Source organism: Camelus bactrianus, chromosome 27 (assembly GCF_048773025.1).
Source record: "Camelus bactrianus isolate YW-2024 breed Bactrian camel chromosome 27, ASM4877302v1, whole genome shotgun sequence".
Taxonomy (NCBI): domain Eukaryota; kingdom Metazoa; phylum Chordata; class Mammalia; order Artiodactyla; family Camelidae; genus Camelus; species Camelus bactrianus.
This window is the reverse complement of record NC_133565.1, coordinates 26,403,118-26,425,483: the sequence shown is the minus strand read 5'-3', so window position 1 is coordinate 26,425,483 and position 22,366 is coordinate 26,403,118. Positions and strand designations below refer to the sequence as shown.

Here is a 22,366-nt window from a genome sequence, read left to right as displayed (position 1 = left end):
GCATGACCCCCACTTTCCCAGTAAATCCTAGCTGAAGCCTTGGGGAGAGCTTTCATTGGTCTAGCTGAACCAATCACCGAGGCCAAGCTGGGGAGATACGCTGATTGGCCAGGCCAAAGTCACATGACCACCTCTGGAGCCCAAGGCTTGAGAAGTCAGTTCCACATTGGCATGAGTCACATGGACTGGGAGTTGGAAAAGGATGGCCTTCCAAAGGGATAGCAAGGTGCTGTGAGCTGAAGATCCTCCACGGGTGAAAACAGCAGATGTCTACTGCCAAAGGTAGTTTTTTTGGCTCTTTCATGCCTGGAAGCTGCGATTTTATGCCTAACACGTGTGTAACTGAGGCCACACATAGCCCCAGCATTGGTTGCTTGGAAAATCCTCTAAGGTGGAGGAGGGCTGCTCTGTGTTTCCTTAGATTCTATTTGATGTCTGCTAACCACAGGGCCAAACTAAAGCCAAAGTTGTTTGCATTGCTCCTGCGAACCTGCTTTTGTGTGCAGGGAAAGTCGTATTATAAATCCTCCAACCAATCCCAGGTTATTCCTACAATCACCTCCTTTATCTAATCCCACATACCATGTCAATACATCCTGTGCCCTAAATCAACTCGGGGCCACGTACCAGACATCTAGGGACAGCCCCAAATCCTGCTGGAATTATTCAAACCAGGAGTTTATCAGGTAAACACTCAACAGGAAAAAGTGGAAAGGGTCAGGGACAGATGAAAGACAGGGGAAAAGGTGGTAGGGCATGGGAGGGAGGTGTTTCCATCAACTAAAGATACAGTTGTTAACTGTTCTAAAAGATTTAATTGAAGAGGGGGAAAAAGTGGGGTGTGGCGAAAAGGGTTCAGATGAGGCTCCTGTCTAGAAGCACTGAGCCTCTCCCCCTCTCTTTCCTCTTACAGCCAGACACAGAAACTAAAACCCACTGGCGTCAGGCACCACATACAGTCTTTGCAAACAAGATCTTCAGTGCATTCACTGTTCTCCAGGAGCACACGTATGGCATTATATTGATGACATCCTCCTCCAAAGAGACATTTAACATACTGTTTTTGGACATATAAGTCCAACATTTTTAAGTCCTTTTTGGATCTGGTGGCAATATATTTCTCACTTAGAAAATTTACTTCCAAATTAAAATCAGCAGGTACTCTCACTTGTGCCCTCAGAAACTCCTTCACTGTAGAGTCTTTGGCAACTTCTTCTTATGTCTCCTAGTGTCTCTAGATCATTTTTGATGGCCATAAGTTGCCCAAGAGCTTGTGATGCAAAAAACGATCTCTCTTAGCCTTCTGCTGTACACTACTAAAACAACAAATTATGGGCTACATACTGGGCCCTCCTGGAAACAGAGGCTCTCACAGACCCTGAGACTGTGATCCTCCGTACACAGATACCCATTATGCTTTGGGTCATGGAAACTGCATACCACAAGCTCAGCACAGCTACAGAGTCTTCCCTAAGACAGGATGGAACCAAACCTGGACCTTCTGGCATATTCCACCTTTACAGGGGTGGCTTCCCCTGTCTTCAGTCCCTTGCCAGATGCCATGGTGCTGAAGCAAGTCACGCCTCTCTGAGACTCCTTGGCTCCCTGAGAAGTCCCTTGGGATTAACTGAATGAACAGCAATGCGAATTCCTAGAGGATGCAAATGGCATTGCTAACTATCATTTGTGATGGAGCTCCATGGAATGTTGCTGCTTTCCATCCCTTAACCAGGATGTTCCTCATAAAAGACAGGACCCAAAGGTCAACACACTTGGCCAAACTTTAGGCAGTCACCTGAACACTGGATGCTCTGGCCAACAAATGATCCTACCTTTGCATTTATTATAAACTATTTGGCTATTACCTAAAAACCGTCCCCTCCAACTTAACTTATAGATACCCAAAACATATTAACTACTTAAAAATTTTTTAATTTTTATATCTTTGGGGGGGTAATTTTGCTTACTTATTTATTATTTATTTATTTTTTAATGGAGGTGCTGGGGATCAAACCCAGGACCTCATGCATGCTAGGCACGTGCTCTACCACTGAGTTATACTCTCTTCTCTGATACTCAAAACATAAATCAAAGTCACATGTCTTTACATGTACTAAGGCCTCAAAACAAGGCTTTATCAGGACTCTCTTTATTTCCCTTGGGGTTACAGACATTACTGGTTGTAACCAAAACATACATTTCACTTTTCAAAATTCATAATGCTGAGCTCTTAGAAAAGCATTCATTAGAACTTCATGTCCCTAATAGGACCTAAATAGCCAGTTTAACTGAGAGACCTAATGGTCTAACTCAAAACAACTCCTTTTCAGATTCCAGCCCAGGAAATAAACCTTTAAACGAGTCTCTATGTTTCCCATGGCCTTAACCTGTCTTTACACATTTCCAGTCCTGTCTCTATCCCATAAGGGCTGGAGGCCGGATCGAGGATCATACTCTGTTGGGACCCATGAACCATAGATGTCCCATGGGCCAGGCAACTGCTCACCTGGTTGTGGACCCAACTGAACCTAAATTTCCACCATAAACAAAGCTAAAAATAAGTGCAGCTCTACATGCTCTACATCATTCTGTTGATTATTGGTTGGGGTGCTTTCACAGGTTTACAATCCAGGGACCCAACTCCAAGTAAGCCATTGTTTCAACCAAGTGTGGCAAATGCTAAGACATGCATTAACCTTTGAGTGGTTACCCACTTAAAAAGGATATCCTAAGTCATATATTCAATATGGCATTGCCCTGACCCAGGAGCTCACCACTGGAGATATCATCACCCCAACCCAAGACCTCACCATTACAAATGATTTGTCCTCCTGTGCCAGAGATGACTTCACCTGGACACTGAAACCTCCACCCCAGCAATGCTCACAGACTGCCTCTCCTAAGGCACAAATTGGACACAGGACAATTCTGCTTTCCTTCCTTTGATATTAGATAATCTATTATGTTTCTGAGCTTGCTGTCTGCTCAGTCTGTGACCCTTGCCCTCTGCCAAAACGTACATCCCTAAACTCCCATGCCTAAAGGGAAATCTGGTAGAGGTTATTACTATCTATGCCACTTTAAAATTATTGCGGATTATTACTTTCCCAAGAAGGCACTTGCTTCATGTCAGTTAACCCCCTCACCACTTCGGGAAAGGACCATTCACTCCCTGGTGCTGTCTTCTACTGTGCTTTGTGTCTCCAACTATGACCTCTCCTTCCCGGGGTTACACAAAATACCACTAACATGGTATTGACCCTGGGTTGATTTATGGCAGGGGAAATATGAAACAACATAACTGCCTGACCCAAGAAATACAGCAAGAGATTATTGTCACTCATACTTTTTTTAAAAATTGAAGTATAGTCGATTTACAATGTTGTGTTAATTTCTGACATACAGCATAGTGATTCATTTACTCTGCTTTTACTTTTCCTATAGAGAGTAATTTAACAACGACATATCTTGTTTGCACCATTCGCTTTGGTTTTGTAATGTATAAAAAACGGCAGAGTTCACACACAAAATAGGACAGAAACAGATCTTCAGTTTTTCTTAAAACAGAAATAAATGAAGGAAGGAAGAAAAGAAACTAAGATCTGGCATCACAGGGCCCACAGTCCCGTGCGGGAACAGTCAGCTGGAACCTCAGCATGGGATTTCATTCGGGTACTGCACATGTTCCCGGAGGCATCGGAGTTTGCGACACCTTTCCCTGTCAATGACAACTTCCAGTTGCTCACTTAGAGGAGTATGGGTGGGATAGAGCCCAGCGTCACTAAGTGGGTAGAGAGGAGGGACCGCCAAAGCTTCAGCGACAGATGGTCAGAACCAAAGAGACTGGGACGTAGAGCGCTGGCCTGGCCTGTGGGAACTTGCAAATCTAGGCTCCCCTTTAACTCCGGAGTTTTTAATCCTGCCACAGTCCGGCTCCAGACGCCTGTTTTATTTACAGCCTTTACCCCCACTATGCAACACACCAAAAACAAAGAACTCCCGCCAGCGCCGGAAGCCCGGGGGTGGTCATCGTAGTCACCTGACCTCACTTTTCGGGTTCTGATTGGGCTTTGAGAATACGTGCCCATCTCGCAGCCCATGGGGCGGGGATAGGTGCCACGGCGCGACGGTATTGGTCGGCTTCTGCAGGACGCAGCCAATCAGAATCTGCCGACTTCCGGCGCGAAGTGAGTTGGCGCGCCGCGCGGGAGCTGCGGCGGCGGCGCGGGGAGTTTGGATCTTGGTTCCGCCCGCTGCGAGCCTGTGGGAGAGGTAAGTGCTGGTGCACACTGACTTATTGGCGGTCAGCCTGGCACAGCCGCTCTCCTGGCCCCCCGGCCTGGGGCCAGAGAGGAAGGCCTCGCCGGTTCCTCGCGTTCCCCGTCCGGGTTCAGCTAGGTCCGCTGAGTCCTCTTGTCTGACGAGAGCAGCCAGGGAGGAGAGCAGAGACGCACATGGGTTCTCAGATGGGGAAACAGAACCCCGGGGGCCGGGGGTGAGCTTTGCCAGGTTGTCCCAGGGTGTCCGTGGCAGAGCTGGCCTAGCACCCATTATATTTTTGTTCATGTACTCCAGTGCCTACCCTGGTGTCATGACAGAGCAGTCACTGCCCAGATCTCTGGCACTATCCGCATTTCCCTCACAAGGGAAAACGAGAACTCTGTACTTTCACTGTGGTCTTCCAGTCATGAGCCGGACTTCAGTATTTTGAGTGTCTACTGTGTGCCGAATGCCTTTATCTTACAAGCGTAGCTTCATAATACCCCAGGAAAGGGAAGTGGTTAAGGACTCAGACTGCATCAGGTTGCCTGGGTTGTAAACCTGGCTCTTTCACGTACTAGCTCTGTGACTTTCCACCCATTACTTAAAGTACCCCAGCTTCCTTCTGTCATATGAGGGGAATGACCTAGTCTACGTTCTGGAGTTTTTCTTAGGATTGATCGACTCAATATATGCTTTAATGCTTCAAAGAGTATTTGGTACATAGTAAGGGTTCTGTTATCACCACCCAGAGAAGTAGATAAAATTGTCCTCATTTTAGACATGGAGACTGAAGCACAAAAAAGTTGTCTCTGATGAAAGGGCTTTTGGCAATTAAGTGCTAGAGACAGGATTTAACTGAGAACTGCCTGACTCCAAAACAACTTGCACCACATCGGGATTTCTCCCATATCCCTCACCTGCCCTTAGATTACTCAGAACTTTGGACACCAAATGGCCTGAAATGAAGCAGGTACCTGAAAGCTCCTGGCGCCACCAATGTAGATAAATAGCACTCGTATGTCCCTGTCAAGATTAAAGGGCAGTAATGAGAGAGACTGGATAAGAGATCAAAAATTGAAGAAGTGGGGAGGCAGAGTGTTCTGTGTGAGGAATAATAAATAGAATTAAATTGAACCAACATTTTGTTAGCCAGGGTGCCACTGTCAGTAGCTTATAGTCTACTAGGAGAAAATGAAATTTCTCGATCTTGAGTCCTTTTCAGTGTCAGTCCCCATGATAACCACCTGATACATATTATTTCTAATCCTCCAAGTAACCCCAAGAGGTAGCTATTGCCTTCATTTTTCTGATGAGGAAACCCAGAGTTAAAAATTGAGCAAAACCACAGTGTTAGATGTGGAGTAAAAGAACAGTATGCAGGGAAATTATACACACCCACTTTAGGGTAGTCACTGTTACGACTATGAGGAGGGAGGGAAGAAAAGGAGATAAGGGGAGGGAGTAGGATTTTAAATATGTCTGAAATGTTTTATGCCTTTAAAAGAGAAGTAGGATAGAGTTTAACTTCTTACATTTGGTTGGCGGGTGCATAAGTATCATTCTGTTTTCTGTACTTTTCTGTATGTTTGAAATATTTAAAATTAAAAGAAATATATGCTGTAAAATGAAATGTAAACATTTATGTATTAAATATAGTAATAGTAATTAAACATATTTGTTTTAATATGTAATACATTGTTTTTTATTGAAGTATAGGTTTACAATGTTGTGTTAGTTTCAGGTATACAGCATAGTGATTCAGTATTTTTGCAGATTATATGCCATTAAAAGTTGCTACAAGATAATGGCTATTAATTTTCTTTATTCTACAATATATCTTTGTAGCCTATCTATTTTATACATAATAGTTTGTATCTGTTAATCCCATTCATCTAATTTGTCCCTCCCCCATTCCCCCTCCTCTTTGGTAATCACTAGTTTGTTTTCTATGTCTGAGTCTGTTTCTGTTTTGCATATACATTTGTCTGTATTATTTTTTAGATTCTACATTTAAGTGATACCATATAGTATTTGTCTTTCTCTATCTGATTTATTTCACCAAAAATAATATTCTCTACGTCCATAATGTTGCTGCAAGTGGCAGAATTTCACTCTTTTTTATGACTGAAGTAATATTCCTTTGCATATATGTACCATATCTTTTTAATGCATTCGTCTGTTGGTGGGCACTTGGGTTGCTTCCATGTCATGGCTATTGTAAATAGTGCTGTTATGAATATTGGGATGCATGTACCTCTTTGAATTAATGTTTCTGTTTTTTTGGAGTATATACCCTGGAGTGGAATTGCTGAATCATGTGTCAGTTCTGTTTTAGTTTTTGAGGAACCTCTGTGTTGTTTTCCATAGTGGCTTCACCATTTCCACCAACGGTGTACAAGGGTTCCCTTTTCTCCACTTCCTCTCCAGCATTTGTTTTTTTGTAGAGTTTTTGATGACAGCCGTTTTGACAGATGTGAGTTGATATCTCATTATTGTTTTGATTTGCATTTCTCTAATAACTAGCGATGTTGAGCATCTTTTCATGTGCCTGTTAGCCATCTGTATGTCTTCTTTGGAAAAATGTCTATACGGGTCTTCTGCCCAGTTTTTGATTGGGTTTTTTTTTTGTTTTTCCAGCACCACTTGTTGAAGAGACTCTTTTCTCCATTGTATATTCTTGCCTTCTCTGTTATAGATTAATTGCCCAGAGGTGGGTGGGTTTATTTCTGGGCTCTATTCTGTTCCATGGATCTATGTGTCTGTTTTAGTGCCACTACCATGCTGTTTTGATTACTGTAGGTTTGTAGTATTGTCTGAAGCCTGGGAGAGTAGCAACACCTCCAGCTTTGTTCTTCTTTCTCAAGGTTGCTTTGGCAATTTGGGATCTTTTTTTGATTCCATATGAATTTTAGAATTATTTGTCCAAGTTCTGTGTGAAAAATGTCTTGAGTGTTTTGATAGGGACTATATTAAATCTATAGACTGCTATCTACAGTATTATATATATATATATATTATATATATTACATATTACATAATATATACATATATATATTACATATATATATATTCCTTTTAAGGGAAGAAAGGCTAGAACAAAGAGGTCCAAGGTAATTGCAGAATGTTTGGGGGAGCTAAATGCTAAAAGCCCCATGGGTCTCTATTGCCTGTAGCATGATACATGAGGCGTTTGAGCAGCCTCCTCTACCACCTGCTATTCTACCTCAGTCTTTGCACAAATAGTGCATAGATTACCCTTCACAATCTCTACCCTGTCTGGAAGGTTACAGTTGCCCTTCAAAATCCAATTCAGTGTTCTTTGGAAAGCTTCTCTGTGATTTTCCTGAGTTTTTCCTTGATCTGGGAAGCCATAAGACTTTTAAGAAAATACTTTATTGTAGGATTTAACTCCATTTCATTGTAATTATTTATTGACATATCTATTTTCTGCTAGCCTAGAAGCTCATTGAGGGGAGTAATTATGTCTTGCTCATCTCTGTCCTCCAGGGCCTTGCATGATCCGTAGCACAGGGTGAAAAATACAAGTTGAAATCAGCTAGTGGAAGTTCTTGGAGTTATGACATATGGACTTCATTCTCTAGAATGGCAAGGAACAATTGAGTTTACTTTGTCTAAAATTTCCTGTATCTTAATGAACATTCTCAACATCAAGAAAAATATTACAGTCATAATTCTACCTTTTAATCACTTCAGCTACTTTCATTTTTTCATGAGTCCTTTCCAAATTTTAGCTATGCAGATTTTTTAGATAGCTGTAGCCCTAATGTACTCATAATTTAGTGGATTTTTTTTTCAATTTTCAGTTATTCCATATAACTGCTCAGTCTTAATGGTTGTCATTTATCTTCTAAATTATCACAATATTCCACTGTCCTTCTTTGTTAAATAGGTGTGGAATGTTGCTTCAAGCTATTTTTTTATTAGATATTTTTCTTTGTTTTCACTTTATTCTCCTGTATAAAAGCTTTTACTACTAAAACTAAGTAAGCGAATAATAGAATGACTATTGCCTAAGAAAATGGTTTTTTCCTTATGATTTAAAAAAAATTTTTTTTATTTAAGTGTAGTTGATTTACAATGTTAGTTTTTCAGGTGTGCAGCAAAGCGATTCAATAATACATATACATACTTTTTTTTTCCACATTCTTTTTCTTATTTATTTATTTATTTTTTGGTTGTTGTTGGGGGGGAGGTAATTAGGTTTATTTATTTATGTATTTATTTTTAGAATAGGTACTGGGAATTGAACCCAGGACCTCATGCATGCTAAGCATGTGCTCTACCACTTGAGCTATACCCTCCCCCTTTCACATTCTTTTTCATTAAATGTTATTACAAAAAACTGGATGTAGTTCCCTGTGCTGTTCAGTAAGTCCTTGTTGTTTATCTATTTTACATAAAGTAATGTGTATTTGTTAATCCCCAACTCTTAGTTTATCCCTCCCCCATTCTTTCCGCTTTGGTAACCATAGTTTGTTTTCTATGTCTGTGAATCTACTTTTGGTTTGTAAATAAGATTTGTATCTTTTGTTTTTAGATTCCACATGTAAGTGATATCGTTTGGTATTTGTCTTTCTCTGTGTGACTTGCTTCACTTAATATGATAATGTCTAGGTCCATCCATGTTGTTGCATATGGCATTATTTCATTCTTTTTTATAGCTGAGTAATATTCCATTGTATATATCTATACCACGTCTTTATCCAGTTGTCTGTCAATGGACATGCTATTAATTATTAGAAAAGTTGAACATTTTTCCATAAGATTGTTTCATGTGTTTATATTTTAATGAACTGTTTGTACTCCCTGATTATCTGTTCATAGGAACCTGATGTTCTTTATATATTATTAATATTAATCCTTTATTTGTTACCTGTTGCTAATTTTTCTTTTTAAAAAATTATATAAATGTAAGGAAAATTATAAAATTATAATTACACATGTCATCCAAATCAAGAAATATGACATTACTAGTACTCCAGAAGTATGCTTCCCTCATCATCTCCTCCCTACACCAGAGATGATGATTCTCCTGTTTTTTGTGATAATTATCTTATCCTCATAATGTACCCCATGTATGTATCTATAAGTAATATTGCTCAGTTTTGCCTAGTTTTGAACTCTATAAATGGGATGATGGTTTATGTATTCTACTTTGTCTTTCTTGTTTAGTTTAACATTGTGTTTATGAGATTCTTCCATATATTGTAGATATAGGTTTTTCAAATTTTAAAATAAATTTATAACTTTTAATAAAAATGTACTTTATTGCTGTAGAATATTCTATTGTATGATTGTGCCACAGTTTATTCATCTTGCTTTTGATGACATTTGGGTTGGTTTCAGCTTTGGGCTATTAATGCTGCTGTGAATGTCCATGTATACATGTCCTGGTGTTTATGTTCATAAGTTCATATGTAACTAAAACTATTGGGTCAAAGAGTATGTGTACATTTTGCTTTCTGACATAATGCCAAATTATCTTCAAAAGTGGTTGCACTCTTATCAGTGTATTAGTCTTATATTGCTCCCCACATCATTTCTTTTCTTTCTTTTTTTTTTCTGTTTTGTTTTGTCTTTTGTTTTTTCCTTAATGGAGGTGCTGAGAATTGAACCCAGGACCTTGTGCATGCTATGCATGAGCTCTACTGCTGAACTATACCCTTTCCCTCCACATCCTTTCTAATATTTGATACTATGTTTTTAATTTTTACCTATCTGGTAGATATGTGTATTTTCTTATGGTTTTAATTCCCTAGATTATTAGAGAAGTTGAGCACCTTGTGTTTATGGACTATTTCTTCTTTCTTAAAGTGCCTCTTCAAGTTTTCTGTCTTTTCTATGGAGTTGTCTTTTTCTAAATATTTTGTAGGAGTTATTTTTACATTCCACATAGTAGTTACTTATTTGTTAGTTATATATATATATTGCAAATATCCTCTGCTTTGTGGCTTTAAAAATGGACTTAATATATATTTTTAGTCAATTATTTTTAAACATCTTTTATTGTAAAATATTATGTGTTATTTCATAGAGAAAAGTGCAGAAAACATCTATATATGCTGTGCAGGAGTGAGTTAACATAGTAGGCCTGAAGCTTATCTTCAGAAAGACCTGCATGTAAGATTAGCCTTTGGCTGGTGACTGGAAACTTGGCTTTTGAAACCTTTCTTAAGCTGATACAGTTGTTTTGCCCACCTGGGGCACTAACACTTGCTTTCATTCTGGGAGCCTGAGATTTTGGTGTTAAAGGGTTCCTGTGTGACCTGTCCCTGATAAAAACCCTAGGCTCTGCATCTGTAGAGGGTTTCCTGGGGCAGAAACACTGCGCACATGTAGCTGCACTTTCCTTGAGGGAGAATGTGCTCTCGTGGGAGACAGAGAGCATAGGAAGCCAGCACGTGGACTCCTGCAGACTGGTGTGTCTTTTCCCCTTGCTCATCTGGCAGTGTGTGTTCCTGTAATAAAGCTTAGCCATCAGTAGGACCATATGCCGAGTCCTTAAAGTCCTTCTCTGAGAGAATGGTTTCCAGGGACCCTGGAAACAGCAGATTAATGACATTTATCAAGTCAAACACCCCAGTACCCATGTTCCAGGTAAAAAATAAAAAATTGCTAACACCCTCAGAAGCCTCCTGTATGCCCTGTCTCATTCTCTACCCCAAAAGTAACTATTATCCTGACTTTTGTGCTAATTAGTACCTTTCTTTTCTCTCTATTTAGGCATCTCAGAAGTTTTAGCACTGTCTTAAGCTAGTTGACTCAGAAAAGATTTTTAATTAAAATGTAGTTCAGCTTTACAGTTTTTTAAATTTTTGTTAGTAGCTTTTTGTATCTTGTTTGAGAAATCTCTTGGAGATTATGAAGTTATTCTTTTATATTGTTTTCCAAAAACTTTATTGTTTTGCTCTTTACGTTTAGATCTGCAATACTTTGAAAGTAATTTATATCTGCAGAGTGAAGTAGGGTTTAAATTTAATTTCTTCCCAGGTAGCTCTCCAGTGTCCCAGCACCACTGACTGAAAAGACTCCTTCTCTAGCACCCTGCAGTGCCACTCTCGTCATAAATTAGGTGTCTGTATATGGGCTTGCTTGTGGGTTCTTTATTCTCTTCCACTGGTCCATTTGTCTATCCTTGCATCAGTCTCTCACTGTTTTTAGAGTAAGTCCTTATATGCCTGCCAACAAGTCTTCTCATCTTGTAGTTCTTTAGGAGTTATCTTGGCTATTTTTGAAATTTTGCATCTCCATATAAATTTTACACTTAGCTATTAAGTTCCGTCCTCCAGGGGGAAATAAATTGAATGTTGACTGGAATTGCATGAAGTTATATAGATCAGTTTGGGGGAAATTAGCATCTTGACAGTGTTGTCATCCAGTCAAGATATGGTTCAAATATTTGTTTACTCCTTAATTTCTCTTAATAATTATGATTTTCTGAATAGAATCATGGACAAAGTTTGTTACATTTAGTTTTGGATATTTAAATTTTTATGCCATTGTGAATGGTATGTTTTCTGAAATTTTATTTTCTGTTTATCAGTGGTATAAAAATAAAATTAATTCTTATATATTGACCTCATATCCAGCAGTCTTCCTAAACTCACTGTATTAGTTTTCTGTGACTACTGTAACAAATTACCACAGATTCAGTGGCTTAAAACAACACAGATTTCTTATCTTACAGTTCTGCAGCTCTAAAGTTGAACAGGGCAAAAATCAGGGTGTTGACAAGCCTAAGTTTTTTGTGGAAGCTCTGGAGAAGAATCTGCTTCCTTGCCCTTTTGAGCTTCTGAAGATTCTTTTAGTTGTTCAAAGTACACAGTTGTGTCATTTGTGGATATTGCCGGTCTTGCTTCTTTCTAGTTCTCATACCTTTTATTTACTGCTCTGGCTTAAACTTCCAGTGCACATCATACAGAAGTGATGAGAGTGGGCATGCTTGTACTGTTACTGTTCTAGAAGGAAAAACTTTCTAAATTTCACCTAACTGGAAGTTTGTTTATTTTTTAATTATATATCCCCTCTGTAGGGCTAGGGAGGTTCCCTTTTATCTCTTGTTTGATAAGAGTTTTTATCATGAATGGATTTCATTGTGAATGGATGTTTGATTCTATCATTTCCTTATTCTGCAGCTCTTGAGGAAATCATAGGACTTTTCTTCTTTAATAATTTGGTAAGCTATGTTAATTGATTTTTTTTTTTAAGGTTTAACCAACGATATATTCCTGAGAAGATACAACTTGGTCATAGTATATTTTATACATGGCTGGATTTGGTTTGCTAACATATTGTTTGGGACTTTTTACAGCTACATTTATGTGTAAACATTGGCCTGTAATTTTTGACTGTTGAACTGCATTTGTAGAATTCTGTACCAAAAGTATGCTAACCTCATAAAGTGAGTTGGGAGGTTGGGTCTTTCTGTACTTTGGAATCGTTCATAAAGTTGGAATTTTAACTAAATTTTTAATTTAAAAATTGGAATATTTTACTGTCATAAATGCTCAGAAGAATTCACCAGCTCTATGGTCTTAAAGCTTATTCTTTATAGGTAGATTTTTAACCACAGATATTTCTTTAAAATGCCAGAAGGCTCTTAGGCTTTCTGTTTCTTTTTCAAGTGAGTTTTGATAAGTAGATTTTTAAAGAAATTTGTCCAATTCATCTAAATTTTAAATTTTATTATTATTTTAAAATTTTTTATTGCACAAAATTGTTCATAATGACCTATTACTATATTTTAATGTCTATATATTATGTAGTTGAGTTTCTTCTTTTAGCTCTGATACTGATTTATTTGTGCCTTTTCTCTTGTTTTTGATGTCTTTTCACAGAACAAATTTGGTTACTGATCCTCCATAATATACGTTTATCATTTTAGCTTTTGTCTTTATAATTCTTTCTATTCTCATTGTGCTTATTTTGTTTTCATTTTCAGGCTTCAAGAGATACATACTTTATGCTCATACTTTCAGCCTTTTCTAATAATCAAGGCTTACATGTCCTGTTATTTCTTTAGTTGCTATCACAAGTTTTTTATATGTAGACTTTCATTATTCAGTTCGAAAGTGCCTGCTATATTCTAATGCCCACTATATTATCTTATCTATAGTTTTTTTATATTTCTTTATTTCCAAACAAGAGGATTTTCTAGATACCTCTTTTTCTCTCTTTTTTTTTAACTTTGAAAAATTTAAAACCTGTGGAAAAGTTGCAGGATTAGTCAAGCAGTAATGTATCTTCTCAGTTGTACACTTTACATTCATAAAAATAGCTCATATTAAACCTTAAAAATAAAACAGCCAGTTATTTTACTAGCAAAATGAGCTTATTCAAGAATCACAGAGGAATTGCAGTTTGGGACCTACAAACTATGGCAAACTATAGGTAAGTCTGGAGAACAAAGGAGAGCAACCTTACTTTATATGGAAAAAGAGGAAGTTGAGGGGGGGCTACTCTGAACCAAAACCTTTGGAGGAAGGTTCAATCCCCAGTATCTCCATTAAAAAAATAAGAAGAACCCTAATTACCACCCCCAAAAAAGTTTTGAAAAATCAAAGTGAAATAAAGACATTTTCAGATAATCAAAAACCAACAGTTTGCTACCAGCAGACTTTCATTAGATGACATTCTAAAGGAAGTACTTAAAGGAAGTAAAAAAGTGTAAGCCTGGATGGAAGTTCTCAAATGGTAGCTAGACTGAAGGACAAAGAAAGTGGTAAATATTTGGTTAAATCAATGGAAACCTAAACTGTGCAAAACAACAATAATGACGTCCTGTGGGGTTAAAGAATTTAGTTAAAAATATCCAACAGTAACAACCCCTAAGTGAAGGGGAAGGTAAAGAGTGAATGTGTTCCAAGGCCTCTGTATTGCCTGTGAGGGTATAAGGAACTGACTAGCTTTAGACCTTGAGAGAATAAATATGCATGTTTTGCTTTCTAGGGTGACTACTAAAGAACAAAAATAGAGTATGTAACTTAAAATCTAGAAAGGGAAAATTATTTTTTGAAAGCTTCACCTAAAAGAAAGCTATGTAAAAGGAGAGAAAAGAAAAATATAAAGGAAAAATACGACAAGGCAGTAGGTTTAAATACAAAAAAATTGCTAATTATAATAAATGTAAACAGACTAATTAATTGCCTTGGTTAAAAAATTACAAATCTGAATTTTTTAAATATCTTACTACATTTATTAGAGACACATCTAAAACACTAGGTGTATAGAAAGGTTGAGAGTAAGAAGGGTTGAATAACACAAACTTGACAATGCAAAATGTACACATTCTTTTCACATCTCATTTGCTGGATATATTTTTTGTATTCCAGCCCTGGATTGTTATCATTCTTTCATACGTGCTTTTCACTGATTGATTTATTCTTTCTATATATGGGTATGATTTTCTAGTTTATTTTGTTTCATTCAATAAACTTTTTTGCATTGTTGAATCAGCTTTTTATTTATTTATATTATTCTACAATGGCATGATAACTTCCTTCACGTACGTGAGAGAAATTTTTAATCATTTTCCAAATTATACTTGTGGTTTTTGTGATGAGTCTAATTTGGAGGTTTTCTGGGCTCTCATTGCTTTGTTTCTCCTCTTTAGTATTGTGAAACTTCTCACTAGTCTCAATTTATTTATTTTCGATTATTTTCTTCTAATTTTATTTCACTGATCTTTGCTGTTGATGAACAACTTTTTGTGTGTCAGCCAATTTTGTTGATATTTTTTGCTTCTTAGAACTCACCAACTTCTTAAAAAGCATTCTCACTGAAGGATATTGAGTAGGAAAATTGTGTACTTGCTACCATGCTTCAGAATGTGATCCTGACTAGAGGATGCCACTCTGCGAAGAGTAACCAAAAAGCAATGTAGCTTACAAATAGGGAAGGGTGCCCCAGGGTTAAGGTTGACTGTGTGCTAACTATGAATCCATAATGTATCACTACAGCGATGCAATATTTAATCAAATGTTATATACTATTGAGATGGCTAAATATGCATGTCAAATCATGCTATGAAATAATGTTGGAAATCTCTATTAGAATATCATGGCTAGTTTTGATCCAACAATAAATAAGATATGAAAAAGTTATAGAAGGATGGGAACAGTAAAAACTTAGAAGGAATGTGGGGAAAGGTTAAGTAATGGTGCCATGGACAATTTTGTTCTGCTTTGTGTCTTTTTAAGGCTGCAGGGCTGTGTTCCACTGCCTCCATGTCAGCTATCTAATCAGTTTAGGTCGAAATTCTGAGAGGGCAGTAGTGTGACTTCACTCTATCATTTATTCTGTGAAAAACTTCCATATTGGGCAGGACCTTGGAGAGAGCATACTTCAATGAAAGGCTAATGCTTTTAAACTGGATACAAAGTAGGGAGGTGCCTTTGGATGTGCAGGGACTGTGGTCTTAAAATAGTCTACTGGAAAAAAAATCAGGAGTCCTTGAGGAAATGACTGATTCTAAGTCTGGGGCAAAAAATGTGCAAAATAGTCTGGGATGCGTTTTCATTCCAGATTCTAATGAAACTCTCAAAGACTACTAGGTTTATGTCAAAAGGACTGAAGAGTCAACCTGAAAAGGCTCCCACTGGCCAAACTAAGAATCGATATGGATGATAACTGTATTGGATTGAAACATACCTAATGTTTAATCTGTAAGTTTATAATGATACTGAAAAAAAATTGATCACCATTAGAGGTTGTTAGAGAGTGAACTCATTATTTTGAAAACTAATTATTAAAAGGAAAGAATCCAGCATTTATCCTGTCTTTCCTGTGTCAACTGTTCTACTGGGCAACAAAATACTAGATCAGAGAACGTTTCTCTTGATGGAAATATTGCAGCTAATGAGTGAAGAAGGAATGACAGAATTAAAATATCACTGTTTTGGGAAGTCGACTTTCAGGATGGTGAAGTGAGGACCTTGGGATGTGTGTATAGATGAAACAACATTGGATGAGTTGATAATTGTTGACTCTGGGTAATGAACATGTAAGAGTTCATTATACCTTTCTGTCTTCTTTCTTATATTTAGTTTGGTAATAACTTTATTAAGATATAATTCACATACCAATGTGAATTATTCAGTGTTTATTAATTCATTAGCTGTTTTACCTAAAGCATCTTAAAGAAGAAGAGGCAGAAATTATTCCTTCTTCTGGAGAAGGTGGGACAAAATCTGCATTGTAATCATCTTCATCAAACTCAGCACATGATTTCTCAATTGAATGTAATTCTTCCAAGTTTTTCTTTTTTTTCACTATTATCTAAAGTAAACCAGTTGTTAAGCATAGATTATTTTAATAATTAGTGAGTGGAATACGATTTTTGTAAAACTTCCTATTTCCATGAATATCATTTGGAAACGTTAACCTTCCTCCTAAGATGTGTGGCATAAAATAAAAGATCGCTGGTAAAAATAGAATGGGAAAGAGGGTTATAACTCTCAGCTCAAATGAGAATTGTTTACTATCCATATATTCCTGCTATCACAGCTTCCTTTGGCCCCAGTAATTTTAAGAGTGGCTTTCTACTATCCCAGGCAGTAGCTCAGCAGTATCACAATTTGTTACACAAGGGGTATAAATATGCTTGGTGAAAGTATTCTTTCAGGTTGAAACTAGGTAATTATGAAGCACAGTACCTTGCTGGTAAACCGTTGCTCTTATTGTTGGTGCTCTTCCTTCTTTTCCCAATTCTCCCCTTGGGCAGAGAATTCACTTACTCCTTTGTTCTTTGGGTTTTCCATATGCTTTGATCATTTTTCTCCCACCTTACTCATCATTCAGCTTCTGTTTATTCTTCAAGCCTAAGCCAGATCCCATTTTTCTGCAAGCCTTTTCCTAATCAGCCCTTCCCTAATGTCTTTTGTGCTTATTTTAGCATTGGGGGAAAACCAGGTCATTTTGCTATTGAAGTGAGCCTTCAGTTAGTTAAACATCATGTGTTTCAAATGTCACCAGTTGTAAATGTCAAAACAGTTTTTTGACTCCCCCCCCAACCAAAAGAAAGCCTCATTACTCTGGGCACAGTTGGAACAGTGCTCCACCCCCAATAAATACTGTGATTAATGCAAAGCGCGTAACTCCACTGATTTTTTTTTCCTTCACTTTCTAGGATCATGGCTGCTGTTCCTCAGAATAATCTACTGGAGCAACTGGAACGTCATTCAGCCAGAAAACTTAACAATAAATTAAGTCTTTCAAAACCTAAATCTTCGTAAGTATCTTGGTTGGTTTGCTGTCATACAGGCACTAACACAAATGAAATATCTTCTTTTTCAATCCCTTTGATAGTACAGATGAGAAAATGAAGCTCAGAGAGTCAATGATTTTCCCACTTTGCAAATTAATAGTAGAGCATGCTTTAGCAATACCAGTTAGTGAATTGTTCAACACCTTTGCTTGGTTCATGGCCTGTGATATTTGCTCAGTAATTATTCATTGAATGAATGAATAATGCATCTTCTTATAAATTAGGGCAAATAGATATTTTTGATATTTTAATATAATTTTGTATCCTTTTCAGAAACAATTTTTAAGGATACTAGAGCTCTCCAGTTCTGTCCTTTCCTCCAAGCTATACTCCAAACTCCTAATGACACCTAATAATTATAGCCTTTCTTATGCCCTTACCAGGTTCTAAACACTGTTCTGTGTGCTTGACTTTAAAGTCACCATTGATCATCATGTCTCTAAGTCCAGCAGACTCCCAAGACTCTTGCCTCTCTCACTTGTCTCATGTTTCAGCATGGCTAGCAGTTTTTAACTCTTTTCCCCATAAAACTTTTATCAGAGTAGCAATAAGTAGCCACGTTTGGGTGTCTTCTCTTTTTCGCTTATGCAGTCCGCTCCCTCTGGAGAGGCTATGAATTAAGGATCACCAGCCTGAGAAACAAAGTAGTGGGAATGGCCTGAATACTCTCAAGGCTGAATAATTAGCTTTGGAATAGGAAGGATCAGAGAATACAAAGCATAATTTATCTTACACATTTTAAAATCAGAGAGGGATTTGTGGTGCAATGAAGGTAAGTTGTTATATAAATTAGTGCAAAATAATAGAGTTTTGTTTTGTATAGGTGCTGGGTTTGTTAAAATTTATCCATCTAATTCAGCTTTTCAATTATTTTTCAGAGGTTTCACTTTTAAAAAGAAAGTACCTTCAGCCAACGATGTATCTGGAACTAGTGTGTCGGTAGCAAAAACACCTGTGCTGAGTGATAAAGATGTTAATGTTACTGAGGCCTTTTCCTTCAATGAACCTTCACCCTACACCACAAGTCAGCAGACAAGGATCTATGACTTTAAAAATACTTCAGCAGAACAGCAAACTAAGAGAGTTGGTTCAAAACTATTATTACCAGATTTGTCACCGGTTCCGCAGGAAGTTTTATGTGCTACGCAGAACACACTGGTTATAAAGGAATCCTGTGATTCTACTTTCAAGAAATTAGAATTTAGTTCTTCATCAGATTCTTTTACTGCCTTCAATGACTGGGATGACATGGATGACTTTGATACTTCTAGAAATTCAAAAGCATTTGTTACACCACGCAAAAACCACTTCGTAAGAGTAAGCACTGCTCAGAAATCAAAAAAGTCTAAGAGGAACTTTTTAAAGGCACAGCTTGATAAAACAGATACAGTCAAGATTGATTTGATTCCTTCCTCCTCTGAGAGCAAGCAGGTATATTTGACTAAGAAACAGAAGGATGACTCAGAATGGTTAAGGAGTGATGTGATTTGCATTGATGATGGCCCCGATTCTGAAGAGCTTATAAATGAAGATCCTCAGGAAAATCACTCTTTAAAAACTCATTTGGGAGAGGAAAGAGGTAAAAATTATTTCATTGTATTTCAATGTGTTGACAGTATTAGTTTTTTCAGAGCTAGGCATTGGCAACCATAGCAAATATGATTTAGCTTTTGTCCTTAAGATATATAGAGGTGATTATTGAACCATCTCTTGGCCGTGTTCTTGAGGCAGGGCACACTAGTGTGAAATGAAAGATTTTATTCTACTAATGTAATTTTTATATTAACACCAAAGATAGCTCTGTGATTTTACATATGAAGAAATATGTAGAGAATATAATGCTTAGTAAAGTTAAGTCAGACAGAGAAGGACAAATACTATATAATATCACTTATATGTGAATCTAAAAAATAATAAAAATGAATCTATATACAAAACAAACAAGACTTTCAGACATAGAAAACAAACTTATGGTACCCAAAGGGGAGAGGCGGGCAAGGAGGGATAAATTAGGAGTATGGGTTTAACAGATACAAAATACTGTACGTAAAATAGGTAAACAACAAGGATTTGCTGTATAGCATAGGGAATTATACCCGATATCTTATAATATCCTATAATGAAGTATAATCTGCAAAAAAACTGAATCTCTATGCTGTACCCCTTAAACTAACACAATATTGTAAATCAACGGTACTTCAATTAAAAAAAATAAGATTCATAAAAATTAAAATGGCTCTGTAATGGTCTACTGCCTGGTTAGTAGTAGAATTGGGGTGTGAAACTAGAATTCTTTTATGGCTTGCACCACCTAATATTGATGTATAATGTGATCTAATCATATTATTAAAGTATTATAAATTACATTTAAATTGTTTTCTGTTTAGATCTCATAGTTATTAGATGTGTAGAGCTGAGTAGTTGAGATTAGCCATATGTGGAGGTGCCCACCTTATGAAATAGTTGTAAATATGAGACTAAAATTTTTAAACACCAGAATCCCATTAAGGTTACTGTAGGGTGAGAGAGGACTGAAAGGTGATTGATAATAAGTTAAAAAATAAGTCTAATCAAATGGGTTGCTATTTATGAGGAGAAAATTTGGTAAGAGGTAAACTAGAGAGCAACAATTTGAAATTGCATTTTCTCACATATTTGAGAGAGAGAGAGAGAGACACTGAATCTGGGAGACTTTAATAACTAGGAAGCCTTTGCAGTAAAGTAGAGATACTCTTATCTGTATAAACAACAATGTTTGTACAATTATCAGGCTTAACACTTGTACTTTACCCTTATTTATATATGCGTGAAAAATAGAGAAACGAAAGAGCTGATACTAAGCGTGGGTTTCATAATTTAACTGGAGACAGTCATGAAAATCCTCAAGCAAATCGTCAGCCTCAATCCAGCTTTCATTGGACTTAATCCAGTTGACTCAATCGTCATTGAAGAAACAAGCCAACATTAACGTGTGAAAGGAAGGAGCTCATATCATAAAGAGTGGTGTTAGTGTTGGTGACTTCTGAGTGCTCACACCCTGTTCTTTCTGTCTCATTAATTATTAAAATAACCTATGTTTATCAACTGTTTACTTTAGGTGATTGTGAAAAGGAGAAAAACTCAAAAGAATCGGAATTACATTCAGTTGAGAAATCTTCATGTATTGAGCTTGATGAAGATGATTATGACATAGAGTTTGTTCCACCTTCTCCGGAAGGAATGACTTCTACCTCTTCATCCTCTTTAAAGTGCTCTAGGTAAAATAGTTAATAAATTAATAAACATTATCATTTGTTTCTGGGATAGCTGAAATAATTTAACTTAGTTATGTAGTATCATCTCAAAATTAATTTCTTCTAAATGAAAGCATCCAAAAATCCCTATTTATATACATTTTACTTAATTGTTGACATTCTGAAGCTGTAAAGTTCCGTTATGATTAATTACATGGGACTTCTAAACAGTTTTATGTAGTTGATTTTGACATGTGGCATGTCGTCCTAAAAATATATTTCCAAACTCTTGGACCTGAAATGACCCAAAACTAACACTTTATTTGCAAAGTGACTTATAGTAAGTCATGTGTCCTTTTTTTTTTTTTGTCTCCTTTTTTTTTAATCCAAATAGAATCGACCATTGTATTTGTCATTCACTGAATTTTAGTAAATTAGTGACATGATAGTGGTTAGTTGGTAGTATTTTAAGAAAAATAGAGAGTCCACATGGTTCATTAATAGCTTAAAATATATAGTTAGTCATTGTTACCTCCATCCTCACCCCAATCTAAATCACAGTCCTATTGAGTAGTGGGGTGTATACTGTGCTGTTAACCAGTATTTTGTTCGGAAACAAATCCCTCTGACTTGAAGGAAGGAAGGAAGGCAGGAAGACAGGAAGGGAAGTGTTTGCCTGCATAACCTAGTTTCTCTGGGTTTTTGTTTTAACAGGTGGGTTGACATGTTTAAAGAGGTAGAAAAGGTTGAAGTGTTATTGCTGTTTGACAACAAAACTGAAAAACTATAAGAGCTCCTCTTTCCCACCTTCCAGTAGGATTTCAGACAGAATTGTAGAAAGTGAAAAACAAAGCGGGAGTTCATAGAGTGTTCATCAGCATTCTCGTTTAACAGGTGAAGAGGTTGAGGCCCAGGGAGGAGCAGGGCATTGCCCAGGATGATACAGTTGATGGCAAGTAGGCTAAGATTACAGTGTAGTGTTATTTCCTTGGCCCTGTCCTTCCTTGTTGACTGCCTGGCTTTTTTCTTTGTTTATTAAAATGTGTGTGCATTGCACAGATAACACTATAACCACTCTAACGGGATACTTACTGGTAGTCTCAACAGTTCCAACAAACCAAACATTTTCTTTATCCATGTTAAGTTTTTTTTTTTAATTGAAGTCCAGTTGATTGACAGTACTGTGTTAGTTTCAGGTGTACAACATAGTGATTCAGTTTTTTTTTTTAATACACCATTATATGTTGTTACAAGATACTGAGTATAATTCCCTTTGCTCTACAGTAAATCCTTGTTGTTTACCTATTTTATGTATCATAGTTTGTATTTGTATCCCTTACTCCTAATTTGTCCCTCCCATCTCCCCTAGCCACATTAAGTTTTGTTCTTTCTCTACATGTGTGTGTGACTTTTGCATTGCCATAATCAACATGCAGATATAATTTTTTAATCTACTTTTCTCTCAACATTATTTTTAAAACATTTTCCATATTGCTATATGGTCATTATTTTTATTCTTTTAATGGCTTTATTTATTCTTATAATTTATTGAGTAGTCATACTGTGATTTACTTTGCCTAGATTT

At 36.9% G+C, this 22,366-nt stretch overlaps 1 protein-coding gene across 4 annotated transcripts in view; it reads left to right on the top strand.

Annotated features, from left to right (window-relative positions):
* The first annotated feature begins 4,183 nt into the window (after positions 1–4,183).
* The window catches only part of BLM (BLM RecQ like helicase), a 65,274-nt gene continuing 47,091 nt past the window's right edge, over positions 4,184–22,366 (top strand). For 3 of the 4 annotated variants that reach the window (XM_074353906.1, XM_074353904.1, XM_074353907.1), the window contains exons 1-4: positions 4,184–4,272; positions 17,411–17,512; positions 18,427–19,127; positions 20,646–20,805. In XM_074353906.1, coding sequence (XP_074210007.1) covers positions 17,415–17,512; positions 18,427–19,127; positions 20,646–20,805 — 959 coding nt within the window. In that variant the 5' untranslated portion in view covers positions 4,184–4,272; positions 17,411–17,414. Of the gene's footprint in view, positions 4,273–12,433; positions 12,461–17,410; positions 17,513–18,426; positions 19,128–20,645; positions 20,806–22,366 lie in introns of those variants that run through there. The other variant, XM_074353905.1, reaches the window with a different exon arrangement.